Consider the following 24,493-nt stretch of genomic DNA (forward strand, 5'->3'; position numbering starts at 1 on the left):
TTATTTCTCTCGGATTCATTCGTTCTCAATGAAGGCAGCAATAGCACGCAGATAGTAGCTAGCTGCGCTAAGTACACCTACAACAAACGTAATTACTATCAGGCCAGGGTAAAAGAGAGAGAATAAGAAGCCCTATAAATCAAGCACATCCCAATCAATGAAATGCGTAAAGGATATCAATTCAACAACATCTGCCTAGGACCACTAACTACTACATCATGCCTTAAGAAATGGTACAAAATCACCGGTAGAATGACGCGGGGTTAGATACGTCCGTTTGAGACGGGTTATACGCCTGGTATCCGCCTCCGACGTTCAAAGCAGGATAGGGTGTTGGCGTTGTGGATGTACCTGGGACAGGCGGGGGCTGGTGCATAGGCGGCGGTTGGTGTGAAGGGTAGGGAGGCTGTGCTTGGTGGGCAGGAGGGGGTCTGGAGGCGTCTTCAGGAGCGTAGCCTGAAGCAGGGTATTCCGGGTGCGGTTGTTGTTGTTGCTGTTGCGGCTGCTGTTGCTGTTGGAAATGCTGCTGCACTGCGGCGGGGACCTGCACGGCGCCGGGGTATGGTGGTCTCTGGCTGGCGGGATGCTCAACCGGGGAATCGTAGACAGATGTGCCGAGTTCTTGGGGATTCTCGTATGTGGATTCCGGACGGTGGTACACGGGCTGGTAGGACTCCGAGGAGGGCTGGCGCTGCTGCGGCGGCGGCTGCTGTGGCTGCTGATACGGGGCGCCAGCGGGTGGTGTCTGACGGGGATCGGGCGATTGTGAAGTGGGAGGGTATGGGTGCGCTTGGTCTGCGCTGTAGAATGCAGGCGCATTGGCCGGAGGGGCTTGTGATTCTGCTAGATGTTAGACAAGCTGCGAGGGTGTCCATGCGGTACTCACCTTGAGGACGGGGGCTGAAGTAGCGTTGAGGATCAGCCTGTGGCGGACCTTGAGGATATCCCACAGGAGCGGCACCAGGATAGCCGTATGGAGGTTGAGCCGGTCGGCCATATTGGGGTTGTGCGGGGTGCGCCATGGACGCCTCCAGCAGAGACTCGTAATCCCTCCGCGCCTTGATGAACTTTTCATTGAGCTGTGTGAACTCGTCTGCAAAGTGTTAGCGGAGAGGAAGGGAAGAACTTAATGGAGTGTCGAAATCTTACCCTTCTTCTGCGAGTACTTCCCAATGAGCTCGATCAGCTTGGGGCGAATGGCCAATGTGGAGTGGTACAATGCCGTGATCTCCTCATTGTCCTGCACATTCAGCTCGGAGCTGCGAGTGCTCAGAAGGGTCAACAACTTCTCCACGTTCTTGATCTGACCAAACACGTCGGCTTCCATCTGGGCTTCCCGCTGCAACTCCTCCACCGTCGGGTCTGGAAGTTTCTCGACGTAGTTAAGGGGAAAGATGCCGGTCTGGCCTCTCAAGGAACCCTTCCACCAATCCTTGTAGACAGACTCGAGAACAGCGATGACATCTCCCTTGCGGAACTGCAGTTCACCGGGTTCCGAAGGCTGAAAGTCGAACAGGGCTCTCACGCGCGAGACTGTGGCGGCAGAAGTACCCGAGGGGACGGCCTGGGACGTGGCAGCAGGTGTCTGGTTTTGGTGGACTGGAGCAGCACTGGAGCTGGCCTCGGGCTGTGGAGCAGGGGCAGTCGTGGCCTTTTCTCTTATCGACAGTGCAAGGGCCATTTGCAGCTCCTCCTCTTCCTTTTGGCGATCTGAATCGGTGATTTCCCGCTTTCCGGGCTTCGACGGAGGCTGCAGGTTCGGGTCTAAAATAGTGAGCTTCTCTCCACTATCCATAACTGCTAAAGCACTTACTCTGAGTCTTCAGCTTCATGTAAGCTTGTTCCATGATTCCGAAATCCGGGTTACTGGCGAACATCTCCGTCCATTCCTGCATGCGTTCTAGGATCTTCGACTTGACCTGTTGATGGGTGTTCTGCTCGGTATAAGTGCGATGCTCTTCGTCGGTAGAAGCCCAACTCACTCTATCATTCGCTAGACGTAGCAGAGCATCGGTGAAGCTCCTAGAGGCAAGCTCGCGATGAATCTTGGGACCGCAGTTCTGAGCGAGGGCGTTCGCCAACTATAGCCGTATCAGTACACGTAAGCCCCCAAGCCCGGAGATGCCACAGTATCCAGCACGAACCTCCAAAGTATAAAGCTGCACATTGGCGTTTCTGTGCGCAAGTCTCTTAATCATAGCAGCGACGGCATCTTTCGCTCTAGAAACAAATCTATTGTCAGAATGACGTGCACCGGAAAGGACAACCAACGGCGAAGCATACCCTGACTCCTCAGCACCAACTTTATCGCAGACATCCTAGACACCAAGAGCTCCAGTCAGACATATATCATTCGGCCAGTGAACGGTAGGTTAATCGATCGTGGGTTTGCGTACCAGGATGTATTCCCAGTTCTCGGAAGTCAGGTTCTCGTCGGTCGCCTTGGCTATACCAGAACACTCAGATTAGCAGCACGTAGAGGATGATAGAGCTGCACAATGTGCAATAGAGAAGGGCCATCTCATACCGACTGCATCGTCAAAGGCGTTTTGCTGTGCGCGAAACATCACGGGGGTTATGTCTCCGAGCGCCCGGGACAATCACTGCGTTGCAACTCGGACTATTATTTCACGCGAACGAGTTGTTTCAGAAACTGCTGTATGGCAGACAGACACAAGATACGGTATGTCCAAGGAAACTGCTCGAGTAATGCAAGTACGGTTGTCCTTGTTGTTAGGATCGATGGTTCAACTGTTTCCAGGCCGCGAGATGACACCCGATGCGGGGGACACTGCGGTCAGCGGGAGCCGAAGTAAACGAGGTCGGGATCAATTGAGGCGCTCGCGGGTTAAGATTCCCTTGGAGACGGGGAATTCCACCAGGACTTGTTATCGGACCACAACGAAGGACAGGGAGGAGAGATAGCAAGTGGATAGTCAAGGAGAAAGGGAAAGACAGGCTGCCACCTGATGCTCAGCAGGTGATCGCGCCGACGGAGAGCAGCGCCTCTGACGCTGACTGGCCGCGCTACGCCCGATTAAGCGAGACCCGCCCCTTTCTGGACTAGTGGGGCACTGCCTTTTATGGAAGTTGGCAGGCAATGACGATTTTCTATATTCTACATTCTACTTGAAACAACTACTCGGTAGTGACTGTGATAAAGATATACCCCGGGTGATTCCTGATGATTGATCGAAAGGTAATAAAAGTCACATCGTGGTCTTCACGATGTAAATAACAAAGAATATGAATCATGACCATCCCTCACCCATAAGCAATAGCCCCATGGCACTTAAAGATCCCTCTATATCAATGTAACCGCTCAAATAATAATCGTCAACTCAAGAACAAGACAGACAAAAGCTCCACACTTTTGTTCTTTTTTGTCGTCAAAACAGTCGGGAAAATGCCTCATAAATCATCAAGAATATCGGTCGCTGGAAGAGATGGAGATGGGAAACAACCCAACAGCTGCAAGACAAGTAACAATAAGATGGGGGCCGATCACCACGCCGGCCACCGGCGCCCGTTCATTATATGAAGCTTCAAGCTTCCTCTTGAGCTTCGGCTCCTTGGCAACAATAAGCACTCAACAAACGACAATATTGACAATAGCTGGACGGAGGGCCCCAGAAGATTGTACAGGCTTCTTCACTCGCTCAAAAGCCAACGTCGAAAGAATGAATCTTGCAGAGAGAAAAATTCTCGTCAAAAATAAAAAAAGGAAGGATATTTTCGCAGGTGATAAGTGGCCAGCGACTCAAGATCAAGCCAAGCGAAGAAAAGGAAAACGGATAGACAAATCATGATCCGGATGAGGTCATCGCCTTCTAGACATTCACAGGAGATGCGAAACCGCCAACACGAGAAGTTGCGAACAAGGGTCTGCCATATGCAATGCCAGCGTCTTTGTCCAGCAAATATGAAATATCAGGGGGTAATGGGTATCTGAGAGAGAGAAGACAGAAGACATCGAAGTATATAGTAACAGTTCAAAGTGACGGCACTTAGGCGCCTCCCTTTTGAGCTTTTTCCTGGGCTCTGCTGGCCCGCGCGGCCTTGACGAGGGGCGAGAGATGGTTCAGGGGCGCGCAAAGAGACATAAAAGGATGCTGATCGAGAACAGTCAGTAATGATGAATAATGGAATTTGTCCATGTGACATACCTTGAGCAAGTCATGCGCCGAAGCTCGCTTCTCAGGATCCACCTTCAGAGCAAGGTGCAGGAAATCACGGAAGACCGGCGACAAGTTGTGCTCGTCTTTGATGGTAGGCGTGCCGTTGGTGGCGATCAAATACAGGGCCCTGAGGGGCGATTCCGTGAGATAAGGAGGCTCACCCTCGATCATCTCGATGGCCATGATACCCAGACTCCAGATATCGACCTTACGGCCATACTCCTTTCGAGTAACGACTTCAGGGGCCATCCAATACGGTGTACCGACCATAGTGTTTCGCTTGTTATGCGAGTCATTGATTTGGGCACAGAAACCGAAATCGGCTATATCACGTCAGAAAATGAACACTCGAGGCATCATGAAGGCAGCTTACTTAGTTTGATATTTCCCTCCATTGAGAGAAGAATGTTGTCCGACTTGATATCACGGTGAATGACACCCTTCGAGTGAAGGTGCTGTAAACCACTCAAAGTCTAGTAAAGGTCAGAGAGATACGATATAGATGGGACGAAGCAATAAAGCTTACCTCTCTGCAGACAGCCGCAATTTGCCCCTCGCTCATAATGTTGAAAGTCACCACATCAGTCAAACTGCCACCCTCCATGTATTCCATCACCACCCAGAGGTCCAGACCATGGAGGTAGCTGTCCAAAAAGTTGACAATATTCTTGTGCTTGCTGTCCTTCATGACCAGAATCTCATTGATGATCAGATCCTTCTTGGGTTGCAAGTCCAGGTTCATTTGCTTAATAGCAACACACTTGTTGGTGTTGTTCTCGTAGGCAGTAAAAACACCACCAGACGCACCCTGGCCGATTTTGTTGAGATGGTGGTACAGTTTAGTAGGGTCCCCGGGCGTACAGATGGCAAGGAGTCGCGACCTGATATCCATCGCATTACTCTGGCGAGGTCGCTGTCGGGGGCGAGCAGCAGGAGCGGCGCGGGCAGCCTCGTCCACCGGGGAGACATGGTGGGGTGGGCTCTGGACCGGAGCTTGCTTCTGTTCCTGGCGAGTAGGCGGTTGTTGACGCTGACTGCGGCTCCGGTCGAGTTGAATAGTAGCAATCGCCTGCTGGGCTGCGGCCATGGCTTGCTCCTGCTTTTGCTGGTATTGAGCGGGCGTAGGCACATTGTGGGTCGGCCATGGTACGGGCGTACCATTGGCTCTGGAGTTCGACCTGCTCAACTGAGGCTTAGGTTCCGACTGCAAGGGCTCCGTTTCCGGAATGGGAGGCGTGTCGAACTGCGGAGGAGAATAGGCCTCCTGGGGTGGACGTGCGGGCGCAGCACTGTATGATCCCGCGGTTGGTGGCTGCGGTGCAGGCCGAGCCGGTGTGATATTGGCAGGGGTCGGAGGTTTTGGCGGTGCTCGATTGGGGACAAAGCCGCCCACCGCTGGGGTTGCCGCCGAAGGCCCACGAGGAATAGGAGGCGGCGCACGTGGGTTCTCGAAGCTACCCTCATGGTTCTGTGGAAAGCGAGGACTCGTCGGAGGAGACGTCCGAGCTGAAGTAGGGCCATAGGACCCGGCACCGACAGCACTAGTCTGTCCTCCGGAGATGGGGCTGGACATCGACTGCGGCTGAGGATAAGCGTGGTCAAACTTGTGCCACACTTCGTCATCGCCTTGGGCATTCTTCTCGTAGAACCTCATGATATCGACCATCGTCTGCGGGTGTTCCTCCTGCTCCTTTTTCGAGATACCGTTTTCCTGCAGCAGCCGTTGCCATTCCTTCGGGAGGCCAGTGAACTGACCGGTCTGATTGTCATAGCCAACGTGCGTAACGTGCACCGGATTCTCTGGGGCGGAGATCTTGATACCTCGGGGGGAGCCTAGCATGCTATTGACGAAGCTGGAGAAACTGCTCTTCTTGCTCCGGCCCCCGCCAAATGGGCGCGAGCCAACACCACCTCCCCCGTCATCGGATAAACGTTTCGGATTCGCCGGGCGATCATTGTCAGTATTCCTGTGCACGAATGTCTCCATCCGGTTCTGTAGAGCCGTGAAGCTGGCAGACTGTCTCAATCCTCGGGAGTCGGGGCTGGTGGCCGATCGGAGGTTTGGGGGTTTTTGGGGAACGGTCTCGGTGGTATTTTCTTGCAATGAACTGAGCATGCCCCGGCTGTCAAACGGGGGTCCGATCAATTCATCTGAGCTTTGCTCGGTGAGAGAGAAACGACCCGAGTGGGGAGGGCGGGATTTGGAGGGGTTGTTGGTGTTCGACAAGTATCCAGGTTGGTTACCAGCGAGCACCGGAGACGGGCCGCCGCTATTCTGCTCGAGGGAGGATGAAGAAGATCCGTAGGCGTTGGATCTCGTCCGCGAGTGCTCACGACTCCCACCGGTGGAGGAACGGGGGTAGACGGGCGCTGAAGGGTGCCGCTTTAGTGACGTGTTGCTCTGCTGGCTCTTGAGGATGCGGGAGCTGAAACTCGGAGGATCCTTGTGAAGCTTGCTAGACGACCGTCGAAATTTTAGGGAAGAGAAACTATCGTGATTCATGACGTGCAAGATTTAGGGGGAGAGTGGGTTTTGGGGGGTGCGTGGAGGGACAGGTCGGCCGACTGGCAGCAGCAGCAGCAGCAGCGCAGCAGCACCAGCAGGGTTGAGCGACTGGCGGATGAATGGTTTGATTGGAGGGAGGGGGGAAAGAAAGCCACCGGGTGAGGCGGTGCGCAATGCAGCAGTAGTCCCTACCGTCCGTTTCGACGATAGGGTGGACGAACAAGGCCACTAGGCGGGGATGGGGAGGGAGGGGGGGAGGTGGAGGGATTGATGGTGTGGTGGTGATGCTGCACGGTCAGATCGATAGCCCCAACCGGGTGAGTATTGATGGATGAACGGAGGAATCGGAGATGTGAGAGAGGGACCCAGAATGCCTGAGCGACGCAAGGGAGGGCGCGAAAGTAGCAGCCGCGGACTACCGTCAACCAGTGGTTAGCACGTGGAGAGCCGCTGGATGGATCAGAACTGAGAAGACGGAGTTCGACCAACAGAGGCGGTGACTGGCTCTTCTGAGGGATAATTTTGGGGGGGGTGACAGAATAAAAAAGGAAAAATAAAATAAAATAAATTCAAAAAGAGGGGAAGGGGGGGGGAATAATACTTGAGAGGGAAAAATAATAAGGGAAAAAGAAAGCAAGACAGCAGATGAGAGGATGATGATTCACTGAGATGCAGGAAAAACTGCAGATAACCGACAGCTCAGCACACAGATCTGCGGCGCCAAAAAAGCAATAATGCAACAGTCATTGGGAAACCAACGATGATGGAGAAAGAAGTGGGAAAAGGCACGGAGAATTGCCATGGGGGTGTGGAAGAGAGGTTGTTACTAGTACGGTGTACAGTAAGTAGTAACTAGTAGTTTAGTAGTAGTAAAGAGGAGGTGGGAGAGGGGAAGGACCCAGCCAGGTGCTTTTTAGTTTGGGAGATTTGGGACTGGGACTGGGACTGGGACTTGGGAACTTGGGAGGTCGAACCAGTGGCAGCAGTTCGACAACGGCCCGTCTTTGAGAGTCAGTCCGACAATTATTACACTGGGTACTACCATTAGAATAACGGGGCCCAGCCACTGAACTGACTTACTTGGCCTCACAGAGTGTGTGTGATGGGGACCATTTAATATCGTTTGGGCTTAGCAGTGAGTAATTTACTGTCAATTTGGTTTGGGTATGGTAAAGTCGGGACTCGAGCTGCAGTTATTGAGGACTGCGAGTACTACTACGTAAGTATAATCCCTACAAAAGTATTAACTTACCGTAAGCATCTAGATACAGATTAGATACACTCGCAGTGACAAGAGAAAAGAAGAAGAGATAATCGAACTGGGAGGTTGTCAATCGGGCGGTCAACACCATCCCAGTCCAATTACCAAAGCAAGCAAAAATCCCAGAAGAGAAATGTTTCGGGTGCCTATTTTCTGCCTTTCCGTTTTCCCCCAATTGTCCAACAATAATTAAAGACGCAAACCCTCCCAAGTTAATAGCTATGTAGATAGATAGATTCTAGATGGATAATCGCAAAGAATCTTCCAAACATTCCCTGATGGATTCGATTTACTGTAAGTTCAAAGTAATATTCTTCCGGGGATGGGGCTCATTGGAGGAGATTGTTCCCGTACTTTTTTGTTTGTGTTCCTCTCCTTCCAACCCGAAGATGGAAATACTTTTCTGGCAGCTCAGCGCGCGTCCATCATCTGTCTCAGATACCGTAGGTCCGATTAGGCAAAGAAAAAAATTCTAGACACGTCCTTGACCCCAGTTTGCGTCCCGTTGGCGGGTGGATCGCGAACAGATACCTTTCCTTTCTCGGAAGGATGGGTTCCACCGGTTTTCCGCTTTCCTTCTTCAATTCTCTTTCGACACCTCGGATATGAGACAGATTCCAAGGAGATGACCGAGTTCAGAGATATGAAAATAGGAGGGTGTACAGGAAGTAGGAAGCAGGAAAAAAATAAAATAAATAAATAAAAGGAGGGAAATTCCACATTCCCCAGAGTGCGAAATAGGAGGATAGACAAAAATAGTAGGAAATATCCTATTAGGGGGTGACGTGGTCAATCAATCAACACACGAACTGCTGTACACACATTAGTACTTCATTTACCTTAGTACTTCACTTACTCGCTTTTTCACTGATGGAGACAGCCGAGTGTTTTTCTCTGAGCAAGCCAAAAAGCAGCACCACCAGCAGCATCAGCACCAGCAGAACAGCAACTTTGGTTAGACACCTGGAAGGGCGGCCTTAGTGCCACGCTAGGCCGAGCGGGGCGGGCGAAGAAAAGACTAGGTTCCAACCGACTTGTGCCGCACCCAACCCTCTTCTTTTTTCCTTTCTTTCTTCCTTTTTTCTTTTTTCCTTCTTCCATAATGGAATTAATAGGAATTAAATCCTACCCTCAATTTTAATTATTCCATAACACGGTGGATACGTTTCCATGGTCCAGGGCAAGCCACCAATATTTAGCTTCATTATTGATCTGGAGTCCGTGTAGCGTCATCGCTTGCTTTCTCTTTTAGAGATTCGAATTCCGCTACAGTTGCCTCCTACGTATCATCTCCTCGTATCTTTTCTTCTTTTTCGCTTCCCGGAGCTAGTTCTATCTATCGAGCATCGACTTATCTCTCTCCGTCTGAGTGGGATTCAGTAGTCGTAATTCAGAGCTGCGCTTGTAAATGAATTCCCGGGTCAAAAAGCATCAGCAACAATTAGCGATAATAAATAAAAATAAGGGTCTGAAAGAAATCAAAACAAAACAAAAACAAAAGCTAAATCTACTACACTCGGACCTATCTACAAGGAGTAAGTACTTACTTAACAAGTATACCTTTGGATATGAATTATGGAGTAACTTTCCAGCTGATCATCATGGATCAAATGTTGCTTTCCCTTTTTCACTTTTAGCCTCTGATGATCCCGTTGAAATCTCTGCAGGTACGGTGTAGTTTAGTTTCGTTCTATACATCAGCTCCTTCTTACCGCGGAAAGGGCTTATGGTGTATTCCCCCTCAGACCCGGAACCGGGTTACGGAGAAGTACGGGAATTAGCCAAAGACTTACTTACTATGTAAGTTACTACTGACAGGCATTAACTATTATTATTCTCTCTTTCCTCTCCTCTCCTCAATCATGACATGACATGACATGACACACACACATACCCCTGCACCTGCACCTGCAGATGAATTGAGAGGATAGTAGTCACACATGTATTTCCTAACTCTCCTGTCCTATATCTCTCGCTCCTTAATTTGAGGGTTCGGACAGACTTCTGATGGTATGGTAGGGTCCAAATCGGATCTCATATCATCACAGTAGTACAGTACTATATGACTGGTAATCGTCACCACGAGCAGAGAACCCGGATGGAATTTACTTGGTGGTTCTAGAAGAGCTCTTTCACCGACCAAGTAGTAATTTTGCACCGTAAGCAATGCAATAACTAATCATCTACAGGACAAAAAAAAAGTGACATGACATAATTAATTTAATTAACTGACGGAACGGATTCCATAAGTTCCTTCCATTCATCCATTGCAGCGGGGAGGAAGGAGAAGTCAAGACGGAGTGACTCCGCACTTTGCATAGTAAGTACTTCCACAGTATGAATACGGGAAAAGAAAGAAAGATGTATCCGCCTGAACAACTCTAGATTAGTAGATAGATATATATCACTTCGACATATCACTTATTTATATATGAAACCTGACCCTTTCTGGATAAAGAAATATACAATGTATATTCTGCGCATCCCAATTGAATAGAACATAAGATTAATTGATTGATCAGTCTACTCAAAATTGCCCCCATGGCGCGCGCGCGCGGGATCGGCACAAATGCCCGTCATTTTCCGTCCTCGGGATGAGTCGAGGCCTAGTTCTAGAACCTTGAGTCTTTTTTTTCCTTTTCTTTTACCTTGGCTTGGAATAATGAAACGCCCGTTCAAAAAATGTTAGTACGTACTTGAGGTTGCAGGTTTGTGCGTGAGTGGTCTGATGTCATGGCGGTCCTTTGTGTGCGAAAATTCGATCGAATCAGATAATAGTGATTATGTTCTAGAAATTCCCATCCGGATGCATCATATCCAAGGTTCACTGCGCCACCAGTATACTATACTAACTAGCATACTATCCTGCCATTTTCGATCATTGTGTGGTGGTGGTGGTTGGTATGGCAAATCAGTATGACTGCTCCATTTATCAATCAATAGATCGATTCATTCTTGAGGTTCATTTAAAAGTCAGTGACATAGCCCCTCGAAGCCAGGTAGGTCTCTTGTAAATTCCAGGCAGTCAGTCATGTCTCTTGCTCAAGAACCCTCATATTCAGCCATTGACACCATCAGATCCATTTAATGACTCGTAGAGGCTTTTAGCGTGGGGACACTCAAAAAATGATTCAAGCAAGGTAAAGGCCAAACGTCGTTCGCCCTGCCAAATCAACAATCAACAATCCACAATCCACAATCCACCCTCTTGCCATCGCTGACGTCACGGGATCCAGTCTGCGATTGAAACCTGAAGCCAGCCCATAGTTAAGTATCTGTACTGCTTATGGAATAGCTACAAAGTAATCCACACTCCCCAAAGGAAAGTAATATCCTAACCCACCCCTCCCAATATCCAAATCTTAATCAGTACCTAAAATCATCATCTCATCCCATCCCATCCCATTCCCCAAAAAGATAAACACCAAAGTATAACCCGTAGCCTTGAATGAAACCAAGGAAAGCTAGATAGTTTGTTGTGTTGTTGTTTCATCGTCAGTCTCAAAAACCAGACTGACGATCAAACTTACTACCCTATTCTACCTTCCATTCCCCCCACTTACTTACTTTTCACGAACCGGGGCGAAGTTACTGAATACAGTCAAATTAGTACAAAGTAGTTAGTTATTTGTGATTCGTGGTTAGGTTAAGCTCTGAAACACTCCCAGAAACGAGAGAAAGACAAAACGTACAACAAACACGTGGGGGGTCGTGAGAACTACCCAGCAAAGGGGTGGGATTGTTTCAGGATTGAAGTTAAATTACTATGTATTATGCACTACTGCTTATGGTAGCTTGGATGATGGGATATAAAGATGACTTTCATTGCGTCATGAACGGTGATTGAGTACTGGATAAGTACAGTCGCTCATTTTACTAGAGTGAGGAGGGAGGTTTTGTGGCATTGGCTTGTATATAAATATAATAACTGCTTCTCGGTAAGTCTAAATTGGAAGCATAGTGTACTATTTACGAGACGGAGTTATCGTTTATTTTACAGTTGTTGTTGTTCGTGTTGTATACAATATAGTAGTACTTGAGTTCGAGGTGAGAGGGTGGTGTGGGAGGAGGGGATGGATGTGTTGTTGGAGGTGTGTGTATGCTGGCAGGGAGTAGTAGTCGAATCTTCTTTGCTGCTGTGGTTGTCCCCTAGATACTTGTTTTTGACATAGGCAAGGTGCAGCAGGTATTTAGTTGTTTATCTAATTGATTCCATGGAAAAGTTTCTAGTGGAGTGTTGAGAGAATTGCAGATGTTCTGATGCTTATGGCTTTTGCCTTCTGTATGGTCTTGTGCTTATTGGTAATGTAACAGGGATCATAATGGTTTTATTATGGTGCGTTAAGCAATTTCACTGCATATATATCGTGCCTGCCGTTCATCGTCATGATAAATACGTTTATAGTATACATAGTTTGTACTCTGTACTTTGTGGGTGATGCCAATCTACCGTCCAACATACTTCAACTCCAACTTCCGCAAGGGAATATACGATAGGCTGGTAAAGACAAACGCCAGCTCATTGGCAATGTCTCCACCATCGGTACCGATCTTGCGCGCCAGCGCTCCAACATAATATGTTTCGTCCATGCCGACGATCCATCCGGCCGCACCGCACAGGAACGCCGTGAGACCGGCGTACCCGACGGGCAGTTTCGACGGCGTGTTCCAGGCGTCGAGGTCGTAGTTGGCCAGGTTGCCGTTGCGGAAGAAGTAATGCTCGCAGAACAGAATGACAAAGAAGGAGGTGTTCCAGTAACCCAAAAGGGAGAGGAAGTTATCCAGGACAGTCAGCAGGTGGTCCCGGCCTGCGATACCAATGACAAGAATACAGGCGAATACGAGTAGCGTCCAGATGATTCGGGGGATCTTCTGGAATGGTTTGGCGAATAGTTGCGCAGAGAGCGATCCGGCATAGATGGCAATGCAGTTCATGCCGACTGTATGAGATTAGGAGCGGTTACGACTTAGAATCAGTGGATGTACTTACTACCACACAGCACCAAAAGCACCAAGAGGAATTTAGCAAATTTGCGGGGATAGATGATGGTCTGCAAAATCTCTCCGGTTCCTTCGTCATAGGCAGCAGCCCATTCTGGGTTCCCATCCAGAGCCGATGCGATGCACGCACCGAGCAACATTCCGACACAAGTGGGGAGTGAGATACCCAGGGTGGTGTAGATGAAGACCTTGACCTTGGAGGTGTTGACCGGGTAATGCACATAAAAGTCAGACACGATCGAGCACCACGATGCACTCGAGCCGTAGATAACGCTGATCAGGCTCAGAACGTTTCCAGACTTGGTCAACCCGGACACGGTCCCGGGATCTGAAAGGCTGGCATGGTGAGCCGCTTCACCATAGACGATGATGAAGACGACGAAGGAAACCATCCAGATATATTGCTCAATCGTCATGACAGCCCTGAGACCGAAAAAGCTGAAACACAGACTGACGCAAGCAACGATGACGACTCCCACGACCATGGAGATGTGATTGTCCGAAACAGCGCGAAGAGCTTGACCACCGGTGATGCAACTGACAGAGGCCCAACCCAGCTGTTCGACGACATTCAGCGCCGCGATGATGGACGAAGGGTAGAAGCCAAAGGAGTATCTAGAGATGGCGACCTGACGAAGGCCAGTGCCGGGGCCCATTGTGGCACACCAACCCTAGTGAACCGATATGTAAGCCTTTAGACCGACCAGAAGCTGAATGCGCAGCATTGCGTCGCAGCGGAAAAAGAGATAAGAGTAGAGAAAGTGGTATGCGAACCGTGAGAGCAGCGCCCAGAAACGTCGCGCATATCATAATGGCGATCGTCTGCCCTAAGGTCAAGCCAAACTCCTTCCCCATAAAGCCCGTACTGAAACAACTGAGGTTCATAGTGGCCGAGGCCCAGATGAAGGCCATGGCGAGGGTGTTGGGCGGTTTGCGATCTTCGGGCAAGACTCGGTCGAGACTGTGGGACTCGACGCCCATTTTCCGATCCAACAGCTCTTCATAGTAGCGGATGCGGGCAAAGAAACCGCTAGGTTTGACCAGGGCATGTTCCTCCACCAAAGCCGTGGCCTGCTTCGGTTCGATGGGGTTGCCATCCTCAACGGTTTTGAAATCCATCCTGAAGAGGAGGAGGGGCAATGGGGGGGGGGAGAAGGGGGGAGGGGGAGAAATTGCGGGGAGAAAGAAGCGGCAGAAGAGCAAGGGAGAAGGAGGAGAGAAAATAAGGGCTCACGAGACACCTCTTCTGCTCAACGTCTTCCCCAGAAACCAGGTGTTCGAGGCTGCAATATATTTGTAGGCGAAAATTGCCATTGCGCTTGAAGTCGGCGACGAATGGGGTATCGCAGACCTCGCTAGTCGTGCCAGATTGGTCGTTTTTTTATCTTTGGCCCTCACAGAAGGTCGGCCTATTATTTGTGGAACAGGGTTTTCTTATCACAGATTGCCCCAGTCCGTGTCTTTTTAGTGCCAACCGGGCGAGACATGGTCAGATAACACTTGAAAACCTTTTCCCGCAAGTCGCGGTGCTCAACGATTATTGCTGGGCGAGTTCGGCCAAGTCCGAAGTGACTATATTGCTCCAGTGCTATTCGGGTTTGATAACAGGGTTCCCACTGGATTTTTGGGTTATATTTCCATGCCGGAGAAGCATGGACGGGCCTCATGTTCCTCTCTCCATGCGAACAGTTGCCATCGAAGCAGCATATCTCCGTTAAGGTTTCTGGTCCACTTCGGCCCAGCCTTTAGTCGGGCGTGCTTGTATTGCAGTGAGTGGGTCAGGGGATTCGGGTGAGAGCAGCAGTCAACCACTACTACTGTGATATGTTTCCTCCCTACTCGAATTATAAGGAATTGCTCGCAGTTGTAGATGGTGTTATTATCTTGGTTTTAATATACTATGTTTTCTGGAATTTCGTGGGCGAAATTGGCATCCGCCCACACCGTATATGGTGGCCAAGCCTACAGATGGAGACCACGAGTATATGCCAAGGCAACAACAAAATCCTACTCAAACTTCAACATTTCTTGCTGTCCCGCGATACCACGTAGATAGATGATTTGGAGGACACCAAAGTGAACTGTGTAACCGCCCCAACTTCCCAGGTGCTTGTTTTGCCACCCGCCAGCTGTCACTGCTTAGAGCCAAGGCAAGCCTGGACCAATCCTTTTCCTGCTCCAGACTCATTCTCCCAAAAAAAACTCATCAATCAACTCTTGCGATAATATGAATTATGCTGTTTCGATCTCCGGATGAAGGGATAAACAGCACTGTCTCCGTTAGGATGATTGGCTTAGTACTCAGCCGACCCGGTTTAAGATCATACATTGCGGTTGTTCTTGGGTTGTTCTAGAAGCAAGCGCCGTATACAGGTGGTTTGGTGCGGAACCAAACAGGTGCATTATACTCATTCAGAGACATTGAGCCCCATATTGTCTCCCCCTCAAGTTTAGTCACCCCGGACCCTGATAATGTCATCTCAATAGAGTGCGTCCATAATGATGCACAATCAGTGGTCCGTCGACTTTCAAGCATGCGGTGACTCTCCCACTATACGGACCAGCTACCAGATGAACAACCTAGACTATTGTGGGAGAATCGAGCAAAGGACATGGATTCACTACCCAAGCGTGCATTGGAGGCGTCTCCGCTGGTGGATCAGACAGGCAGAACTCAGCCTCAACCTGCAAGCCGGGCGCACTATCCCAACACACCAATCACCTCAGATCGAGCCATGCCCATTGGGGGAATCGGGATCCCCAGGAAAAATGGTGCTCGTTGGTGGTAAAGTTCATGATGGCATGGCCATAGTAGGTGACGGAATTGACGCAGGCAATCTTGTGTTGTTTTGGGTAATGATCGGTCAAGTCATGGCGGGTCAGATCGATGTCTTGCAGTTAACTGTAATCCATAAAAACAAAGCACCAACAGGCACCCGTGGAGGGAAAGTAAAGCAAAGCAAGTTGACGGTGGGTGTGGGATTTTCCAGAAAGTCCATAAGGTTGAGAGAGACGGCGGCTCCGCCCATCAGCCCGAAAGGGAATGACTTCCTCCCCCGGCCTTTCCAACTTTCCTCTCCGACCACTCGGGCTTGTTGTCTGTCCTCTTCTTCCTCTTCCTCTTCTTCCCTCCTCTCTTCTCTCTTTCTCTTTCCCTTCCCCATCTCCAGATTCTCTCCGTGGCTATCGTCTCCCCTCTGGATTGTGTCAATTACATTGACCCCCTCCTCCTCCTCCTTCTTCTTCTTCCTCTCCATTCGCCTCTTCTCTCCCCCCCCCTCCGCTCATCCTTTCCCATCCTCCTTCTCCGCCTTTCCACTTTTAGTCTTTTGTTTCCTCTTCTCTCTCTCTCTCCCACTTTCCCCTCCTCATTTTCTCGACTTAATCTTGGGACACACCTTCACCATAAATACTTTCTTCGCATTTAGCCTCTGCTGGTAGCAATTGAGCTTTTCCCTTCTTGACTACATTTTTGCGGCCCCAGGCCATTTATTCTTTTTGGATCACTAGCTCAAACAATCATTGGGTACTGTTGAACGTCTGTTAACAGCCAGCTATAATCTCCCATCAACTCGCATTACTTGTCGGTATGTCGGAGCACCTTCCAGACTATCAATCGGTCTCTTCTAACGTCCCCGTCACTCAGCAAGAGTTTCCCCCCTCCGTCCCTCTTCGTTCGAGATCTTTCCGAATCCACCGATCGTCCCGCTACCATGGCTTCCGAAGTGTCGAGTGTCGATGTCAACGGCGGTGCCAAGTCTCGGGCTGCCATGCTGGAAGAGCAGCATGCCCGTGATGAGGCGCACAAGGTTACCGTGGAAGATGTTGTCGATGAAGAGGATGTGAAGCACCCCCCTCCGTCCACCTCGGTGACCGAGGCCGAGTCCTCCACTCCGGCGCAGACCCCGGCCCCAACCGCCTCTCCAGCCCCCAAACCAGCTCCCAAGAAGTCACCTGCTCTTGACGTCCAGTCTGAGGAACTCTTCCCGGCTCTTGGAAGTGGTCCGAAGCCCAAGGTCCCCGCCGCCTCTGCTTGGGGTGCCCGCGGTTCCGCCGCTGCTGCCGTCGCCAACGGCGCTGCCAGCGGCGCACAGGCTGGTATGTTATACCCGCTCCATTGTTTGAAAATCGCATCGTTATGCTGATTTATTCCTGAACTAGCCCCCGGTGGTTTCGGTTCTGAGGTTCCCAGGATCATGAGTCTGCCCGGAAAGCACATGGAACAGCTCCGGTTGGCGCCCTCGCAGATGCTCCCTCGAGGCCAGCTCAAGAAGCCTCTGCGCGATATCCTGCGCGATATCTCTAGGCGTTCCAAGGCCAATGTCGACATGCGCGGCGGACCCGGTGGCTCCATCATCTTCGAGGGTAAAGGCTCCGTGGATGCGGTCAGGCAGGCCCTGAAGGAAGTCGCTCAGCAGGTCGGATCCAAGGCATGTATTACCGTTGTCGAGGTTTGGGGTGGATTATCGACTAATGTCTTTCCATAGCAATCGGTTCGCGTTCCGATTCCTACATCCGCTCGGCCTCACATCATCGGACGCCAGGGTGCTGTCGTTCAAGACATCCAGCAGCGGACAGGCGCTCGTGTGCAGGTACCTCGCGCCGAGGAATCTGCTCCTGGAGCGGACGATGACGACAGTGACACTATCGATGTCCTGATTGAGGGTGATGCTGTTGCGGCCGAGATGGCTCGTCGGGAGATTGAAGCGATCGTCAAGGAGCGCGCCTCCAACATGAGCCTGCGCCTCAAATCCGTCCCGCCGGAGTTCTTCCCCTTCATCGCCGGTGCTCACAATGCCAACCTCAAGGAAATCGAGGAGCGTACCAAGGCGCAAGTGCATATCCCCCGATACGACACCTGGCAGAGCCAGCCTCCGCCTCAGGAGGCTGATCCGGGTCACGTCCAGTTCGTGCCGGTTCCCGAGAAGCACATCCACATCTCTGGTGAGCGTGCGGCCGCTCAAGAAGCTCGTGCGGAAATTGAGAGACTTGCCGCCGACCTGCAACGCCAGCTCACGCTTCGCCAGCTCGCCATCAACCGTGGCCAGCATCAGTTCATCCTTGGCGACAATGCCGATGCTCTGCACGAATTCCTTGCTGACACTGGCTGTGCCATTGTCCTGCCTCCTGCATCCGACGAGAGCGAATTCCTCACCATCACGGGTCCGCTTGACTGCATCGAGAATGGTATCAACCGGGCCATGGATCTTGCCACCAGCATGCAGATGGCAAGCATTGACCTCTCTCGTCAGCACCCCAGTGCTCCCATGGGTCCCCACGCCCATGCTCGTGCCCTGACCCAGTACCTTAGACAGCGTCAAATCATCAAGGAACTGGAGAGAATGTATGACGCACGGATCGCCCTTCCGCCTAGCTCGGACGGCCCTGTGACCTGGGAGGTCTACTCTAGAGATGGCAAGAACACCATTCGCGCAAGATCCGATATCATGAACTTGGTTCAGGCCCACCCTCCTACGAGACTTCGTAGCCTCGCGGTCGACCCCTACTTCCACCCTTACCTGCGCTCTCGGAGCATTCCCAAGTTGCGGAGTGACTATGGCGTTCACCTTCTTGTGCCTGATGAGCTTGATAGCTCCGACGTGGTCTTGGTGTATGAAGGTCCTTCCGCTTCTGCTGCTCAGGTCGAGATTCCTCGTCAGAGACCTTCTGCCGCTGAACTTGCGACCTTCGAAAAGACCCTCCAGGAAGCTCAAGAGTATCTTCTGAGCACTCTCGGTGATCAGAACGATGTTGTGGCGACGTCCGTGAACGTGCCCAGCAAGTACCAGGACAAGGTTCGCAAGTTCATCTCCCGTCAACAGGAAGCGAAGAGTGAGGACGAGATCCCTGTTCGCGCCATTGTCGGAGATGGACGCAACCGCAACGAGTCAGAGGTTGCACTTCGTGGACCCTCCCGTCTGGTGGAGGATCTTGCTACGAAGATCCAGGCGTTTGTTGTGGAGCAGGAGAAGGATGACCTCGAAAGAGGATACACCACATCTTTCGACTTCCCCCAGAAGTATGCCAACTTCCTGATTGGCAAGCGCGGTGAGAACATCAACAAGCTCCGTGACGAATTTGATGTCGACATCAAGGTCGAGGGAGGTAAGGTTGAGGTCAAAGGACCCAAGGCCAAGGCCGATGCTGCCAAGGCTAGAATCATCAACCTGGGTAAGAAATTGGAGGATGAGACCACTCATGTTCTTAAGGTTCCTGCCCAGTATCATCGGGAATTGATTGGCCAGAAGGGAAACCAGGTCAACAAACTGCAGGACCGCTACTCTGTCCGTGTGCAATTCCCACGTGCTGCCGTGGCTGCTACGACCAGCGATGACCAGTCCGTCGCCGAGACTTCTAGCGACGCAGGTGGCTCTCGCCCCAACCGCCCTCAGCAGGCGCTGGATGAGGTTATCGTCAAGGGTCCCAGCAAGGGTGCTGATGCTGCACGCGATGAAATCCTTAGCTTGCTTCAGTGGGTGATTGACCACTCCTACACGGCCACAGTGTCTGTCGCTCAAGCGCAAATCCCCTCCTTGATTGGCCAGCGCGGTCGTGAGATGGACAAGCTCCGCGCCGACACCGAGGCCCAGATTGATGTTCCGGGAGTCAACGATGCTCCGGATGAGTCGGGCCGTGTGCAGATCAAGATCAGAGGCACCAAGAAGCAGGTTGAGGAGGCAAAGAAGATCCTGGAGCAGCGGTCTAAGGAATTCGACTCCATCGTTACGAAGACGATTGACGTGGACAAGAAGTACCACAAGTCGCTCATTGGTGGTGGTGGTGAGTAATCTGTGCCCATTCTTACCCAGGTAGCATGAGTAACTAACAGTTGCGCAGGTGCCAACATCCGCAAGATCGTCGCCGAGGCTGGTGGCCCCACCGATGGCAGTGCTTCCCGCATGGTCAAGTTCCCTCGTCCCGAGAGCAGTGACTCGGCCATCAAACTTGAAGGAAATGGCCAGGTGGTTGAAAAGATCATCGCTGCGATCCAGGACTTTGTCAAGGAGCGTGAGGATCAGGTGACCACGACCGTTGAGGTTCCTCCGTCTCAGCATCGTCTGCTCATTGGCCGTGGAGGTGAGACCCGGCGCGGCATTGAGTCCAAGTTCAACATCACGCTCGACATTCCTAAGCAGGGATCCGGACGCTCGGACATTAAGCTGAAGGGACCCAGCAACGCAGTCGCGGAGGCTAAGGAGCACATTGAGTCCATGCTCAAGGATCAGCAGGGCGAGACGGTGGAAGTGCCCCGGAACCTGCACCATGCTATTTCTGAGAATGGCTCTTTCTTCCGTCGCCTGCGCAACGACTACCGCGTTACCGTGGACCATGCCGGGCAGCAGGTGCCTCCCAAGCCTGCCTCCGAGGACTCCCGCGGTGCAGTCAACGGTTCCTCTTCTCTCCCCTTGATCACAGATGAGCCCAGCGAAGCCGTGGAGGCTCATTCATGGAAGATCGTGGACAACAGCCCGGCCGCTGCCGATCCCTCCGAACCGGCGACTATCCCGTGGGTGCTGTCGGGAACCAGCGACAATGTCGCCAAGGCCAAGTCGGCCCTGGAGAAGGCTATCGCCAATGCTTCCCAGCAATCTGCTACTGGCTACCTCATCCTGCCTGACCCGAAGACTTACCGCTTTGTCGTCGGCCAGGGTGGTAGCCAGATCAACGCGATCCGCAAGCAGACTGGCTGCCGGATCAATGTGCCCAAGGACCAAGCAAAGGGTGAGGCGATCGAGATCAAGGGAAGCAAGGAAGGCCTGGAAGAGGCCAAGGATATGATCCTGGAGGCTGTCCGCGCTGGCTTGAGCGGCAACTCCCGGTCATAAGGTGGGGGAAGGCCCTTAGGTGATTCCACATACATCCAGAGTGATATATGAGAATCGTCGAGCGACCATGATATCTTCTTTTTTCCTATAATTTTCTTTCCTTCTATCTTTGTCTTATGTGCTCTCTCTCTCACCAAAAGAAGACTGTGTTATACATCTACTACATGCATTTGCTGGGCGGTTGACGAATTGCATAACCTGCCTTGAATATCCTGTGATTAGGCCTCACTCCTCTTATAAATATTATTATATGCATTACATAATTGTTCGAATATACGCCTACAATATTACTGGGTATACTACTAGATTTATTGTCATTGTAGAAACAATTGTATATGCAGAAGTTAGAATTGAATCAAGCTGAACCCAATCAGCTAGCATGTTTAAGTATGTTTCAGATTTCATGAATCTATGACAGCTCTTTCTGGGCTACCGAATCACGAAAAGTACACAGCATAAGCATCCGTGACATTGCACTCTAATTGGAACGAGAACAGGGGGATTCCATGAAAAATAAGAAAGGGTATCTGCATTGGGTATCACCCAACAGCCCCCTAATGCTGACGAAAAAGTAGCAACAGGTAACTAGCCGAAATCGACCGGTCCAAGAAGAAATGACCGTTTTCCAAACAGGGGGCCAAAATGTGGATCACGGATCAAACGAAGAGGGGGAAATGGGAAAGGCTTTCAGTTCATATGGGATTCATCTCTTTTTGTTTAAGTTTATTAATTATAATAAGAAAAGAAAAGAAAAAGGGATATCGTTTACTGCGTCTCAGCGGCGGAAGCATTCTGGAGGTATTGGTAGGCGAAGTAGGCGATCAGACCACCGACCAGGACGATGCCGTAGAGACCGACACCCATGCCGGCGCTGTCGCCGGAGCCCGAGGGACCGGAGGAAGACTGGGGTTGAGAGCGAGGAGCAGGGTCACCGGGCTGATGAAATTGTGTTAGTGTGAGTGAACGAACTTGTCTTGCGAGTTGGCTTTTTGTCGTCTGACGTACCATGCGCTTCAGCTTACCGACCAGGAGACCGTCCAGGATCTCACGGGCCTCGTCACTGTGTCCGACATCTTCGAAGGCCTCGGTGCCGTCCTGGCCACCGACGTCGAGGAGGACTTCCTCACCACCACTGTTGTTGAGGGCAGATTGTGTTAGCTTGTTTTTACTTCTTTGATCCGACGGAGTGTTTCCTTGCGCGATTTGTCTCATTGCTTTTTTGAGGGGTAGAGGGCAAGTATAACCTCTGAGGCGAGGGGGGGGGTGGGAGGCTCAATTGGGAAAGGATATGCATGTGGAAAAAGGACGGTGATGAACGTACGGGTGCTCATCGACGAAGGAGGTGCAGTCGTAGACCTTGTCGTGGATGACCATGTAAAGGTCCTTCTTGGTGTTGTGAGCGCTAACCTCCTGGAAGGTGAATTCCTTTGCGTCGGCCATGGTTGTGGTAGTAAAGTGTTCTAGCTGTGTGAATAAAGAATGTGAAAGTCAGCGACTGACAAAGCCAAGGAGATTGATCGGTGAGAGCAGAGGAAGGGCTTAGGTGATAAGCAGGGGATTTCGGGGACAGTCCCAGGACAGTTCCATGATCGGAATACTGTCCATGGATCTTGACTTCATGCGATATGGTATAGAGCGAAGTGACAATGCGCGAGTAACAATTCCAGATGCGTAAGCCACCCCCGAGTCCCGCTTGTCTGGAGGGTTTGTACCTCGGAATGTAGAAGACACCAAATTCGCAAGGGAGAAGAAATGCGATAGGGCGGAGACTCACCGAAGATTCAACAAGAATGAGATTAAAGGGACGGAGGTACAAAGGCTCAAAAGAGGCAGATCACAGAAGACGATCTAGACGAGAGAAGAATAGAGAGACTAGAGATGAACCCGAGGAAGGAAAGAAAGAGGGAGAGAAAGAGAAAGAGAGAAGAGGAGAAGAAGGAAGAGGAGGAGCGAGAAGGAAGCCGAGCAGATGGGAAAGACTGTCGGTTCCTTAGGCAGCCCCCCTGTGCGCCTGTGATTCGACAGCGACTCCGCCTTCCAACTAAATGGGCCTCCAGGAACATTATTCCAATCCCCAAACACAGGAGCCGTGGCTGCCATCCGGGCCACCTGGGGATTTACCGGGTTGCCGGCAGCCTGCTCCCTAGTAGTATTCACATTTCACCGATTATCACTACTACTTGCCTACTGTCAAAGGCTATCTTCTACACTCCGTACTCCGATCGGACTCACTGCACTCAATTCTCAACCTGTTCCTAAACAGGCAATCCTGAAAAGTGGCCTGATAGGGATGGCCTCTTCTCCGCCAATGACAGCAGGCTTATTCCCAGCTTAGTCAGTGTCACTCATGCGCTAGTCCTGATGGGGCCGAGTGACTAGAACGGGCCGTCGATCAATAATCAAAAATTATGCCGGTGGATGAGTGAATTGATGCTGTTGTCTAGATGTTGCATATTGGTTTTAGATGTTGTCTTGGTCAGTTCAGGATCTTTTTACCTGATTTGGTTGTATGTGTTGTAACTGCCTATACTACTACAGTAGTTCTCTCTCCCCCTCTCCTCCGTTATCAGATGGTTGTCATCGATTCTTTTCCAATGATTCTAGGAAAAAAAAAAAAAAAAGAAGATTAGCCTATCTCGCTCCACTGAAAACAAAACCTCGGAATAACCTCCGCGGGGGAGGAAGTTACACAGAAAATGTAATTTGGGTGACCTTTTTTCGGTGACTGACTTAGTTGCCTACCGTCTGCTCCACCCTCCACCACCTTATTGTGGTGTGACAGCCATTCCCAGTAAAATTCACAATTCTAGATGGTATTTTACAATTCCGCGATACTTTTATAATCCGCCATTTATTACTTCATCCATATTTGTAGAATAATATCATTCATAGTATATACAATCAAGCAGTAAATACATGATAATAACTAATCACCTATGTAATGATCATAATATTTCAATAAGATAAACTCTGAAACCAAATTCCGTAATTCCGCCCATCTACTACGTATATCTACGTAAATCCCGACCCTGCGATCCCTCGATAGCCGTAACCTCGGGGAGGGGATCTGGTCGGGTAGCGCCGTCGGGATTAACTGCCCCAGTTGGTCACCTCATTCTTTCCCCGCCTTTCCTTCCCGCGCGGAATGTTACTCCTCCTTGGGAGAATATCCATACTCGAGTATCTTCCGTGTCCTCCGTAGTGGATATCTAGTAGATAGGGAACTTCTGTCTTAAGGTTCGGCTATAGTGTGGGGTTCTAGAATGTTCATCATCAGATAGTGGCCAAGAAGTATTCAATGCTGTCTATCTTCGGTAAATAGTAGCTGAAAACTAAAATATCTATACATCCCATATCGCTTAAGGAGACCTAAGTGAAATAGGTAATCAATGAGGGAAATAAATCAATGGCCCAGCCAGCCAGCCCATTCCATGTCAACATGTCTTGCTCAAATAGGTATGGTTGATGATGCAAATAAAGAAACAATATAGCAAAGGATATATAAGTAAGTTCGTTCCATGCTGGAAATCAAATTCATCCCTCATGCAAGTCCGTGTCATCGTCTCCCATGGCAATCGCAAAATATGATCAGAAAGAAAAAGAAACCCCGGGTATATGAGAAGACGTCACCTGTCCCAGTGCAACTCTTACCCATGCCAAAGCGGAATCAACGCTACATCATAGTCCGTTCCCTAACCACCAGACAGGGGCGGGCCGTGAG

At 50.6% G+C, this 24,493-nt stretch overlaps 5 protein-coding genes across 5 annotated transcripts; 1 reads left to right on the forward strand and 4 right to left on the reverse strand.

Moving 5' to 3' along the window:
- Positions 1-241: 241 nt before the first annotated feature.
- HSE1 (ESCRT-0 subunit protein HSE1) lies at positions 242-2,567 on the reverse strand (the record flags this gene model as incomplete). Its single annotated transcript, XM_041681414.1, has 9 exons — positions 242-840; positions 887-1,093; positions 1,150-1,764; positions 1,814-1,934; positions 1,983-2,081; positions 2,145-2,220; positions 2,284-2,318; positions 2,397-2,446; positions 2,528-2,567. The coding sequence occupies 9 exons, from the start codon at positions 2,565-2,567 to the stop codon at positions 242-244; spliced, it is 1,842 nt and encodes a 613-aa protein (XP_041548359.1).
- Positions 2,568-4,644: 2,077 nt separating this feature from the next.
- pakA (mitogen-activated protein kinase kinase kinase kinase STE20) lies at positions 4,645-6,681 on the reverse strand (the record flags this gene model as incomplete). Its single annotated transcript, XM_041681415.1, has 1 exon — positions 4,645-6,681. The coding sequence occupies one exon, from the start codon at positions 6,679-6,681 to the stop codon at positions 4,645-4,647; it is 2,037 nt and encodes a 678-aa protein (XP_041548360.1).
- A 5,710-nt stretch (positions 6,682-12,391) lies between these two features.
- On the reverse strand, positions 12,392-14,065 carry AKAW2_80400A (putative nucleoside transporter; the record flags this gene model as incomplete). Its single annotated transcript, XM_041681416.1, has 3 exons — positions 12,392-12,885; positions 12,936-13,617; positions 13,721-14,065. 3 exons carry the CDS (start codon positions 14,063-14,065, stop codon positions 12,392-12,394), a joined length of 1,521 nt encoding a protein of 506 aa, XP_041548361.1.
- Positions 14,066-16,659: 2,594 nt separating this feature from the next.
- AKAW2_80401S (putative RNA binding effector protein Scp160) lies at positions 16,660-20,772 on the forward strand (the record flags this gene model as incomplete). The annotated part of the gene is made up of 4 exons (XM_041681417.1): positions 16,660-17,044; positions 17,108-17,376; positions 17,434-19,726; positions 19,784-20,772. 4 exons carry the CDS (start codon positions 16,660-16,662, stop codon positions 20,770-20,772), a joined length of 3,936 nt encoding a protein of 1,311 aa, XP_041548362.1.
- Positions 20,773-21,537: 765 nt separating this feature from the next.
- On the reverse strand, positions 21,538-22,212 carry AKAW2_80402A (cytochrome b5-like heme/steroid binding domain-containing protein; the record flags this gene model as incomplete). Its single annotated transcript, XM_041681418.1, has 3 exons — positions 21,538-21,708; positions 21,778-21,904; positions 22,094-22,212. 3 exons carry the CDS (start codon positions 22,210-22,212, stop codon positions 21,538-21,540), a joined length of 417 nt encoding a protein of 138 aa, XP_041548363.1.
- Positions 22,213-24,493: the final 2,281 nt, after the last annotated feature.

Source organism: Aspergillus luchuensis, chromosome 8, assembly GCF_016861625.1.
Source record: "Aspergillus luchuensis IFO 4308 DNA, chromosome 8, nearly complete sequence".
NCBI lineage: Eukaryota > Fungi > Ascomycota > Eurotiomycetes > Eurotiales > Aspergillaceae > Aspergillus > Aspergillus luchuensis.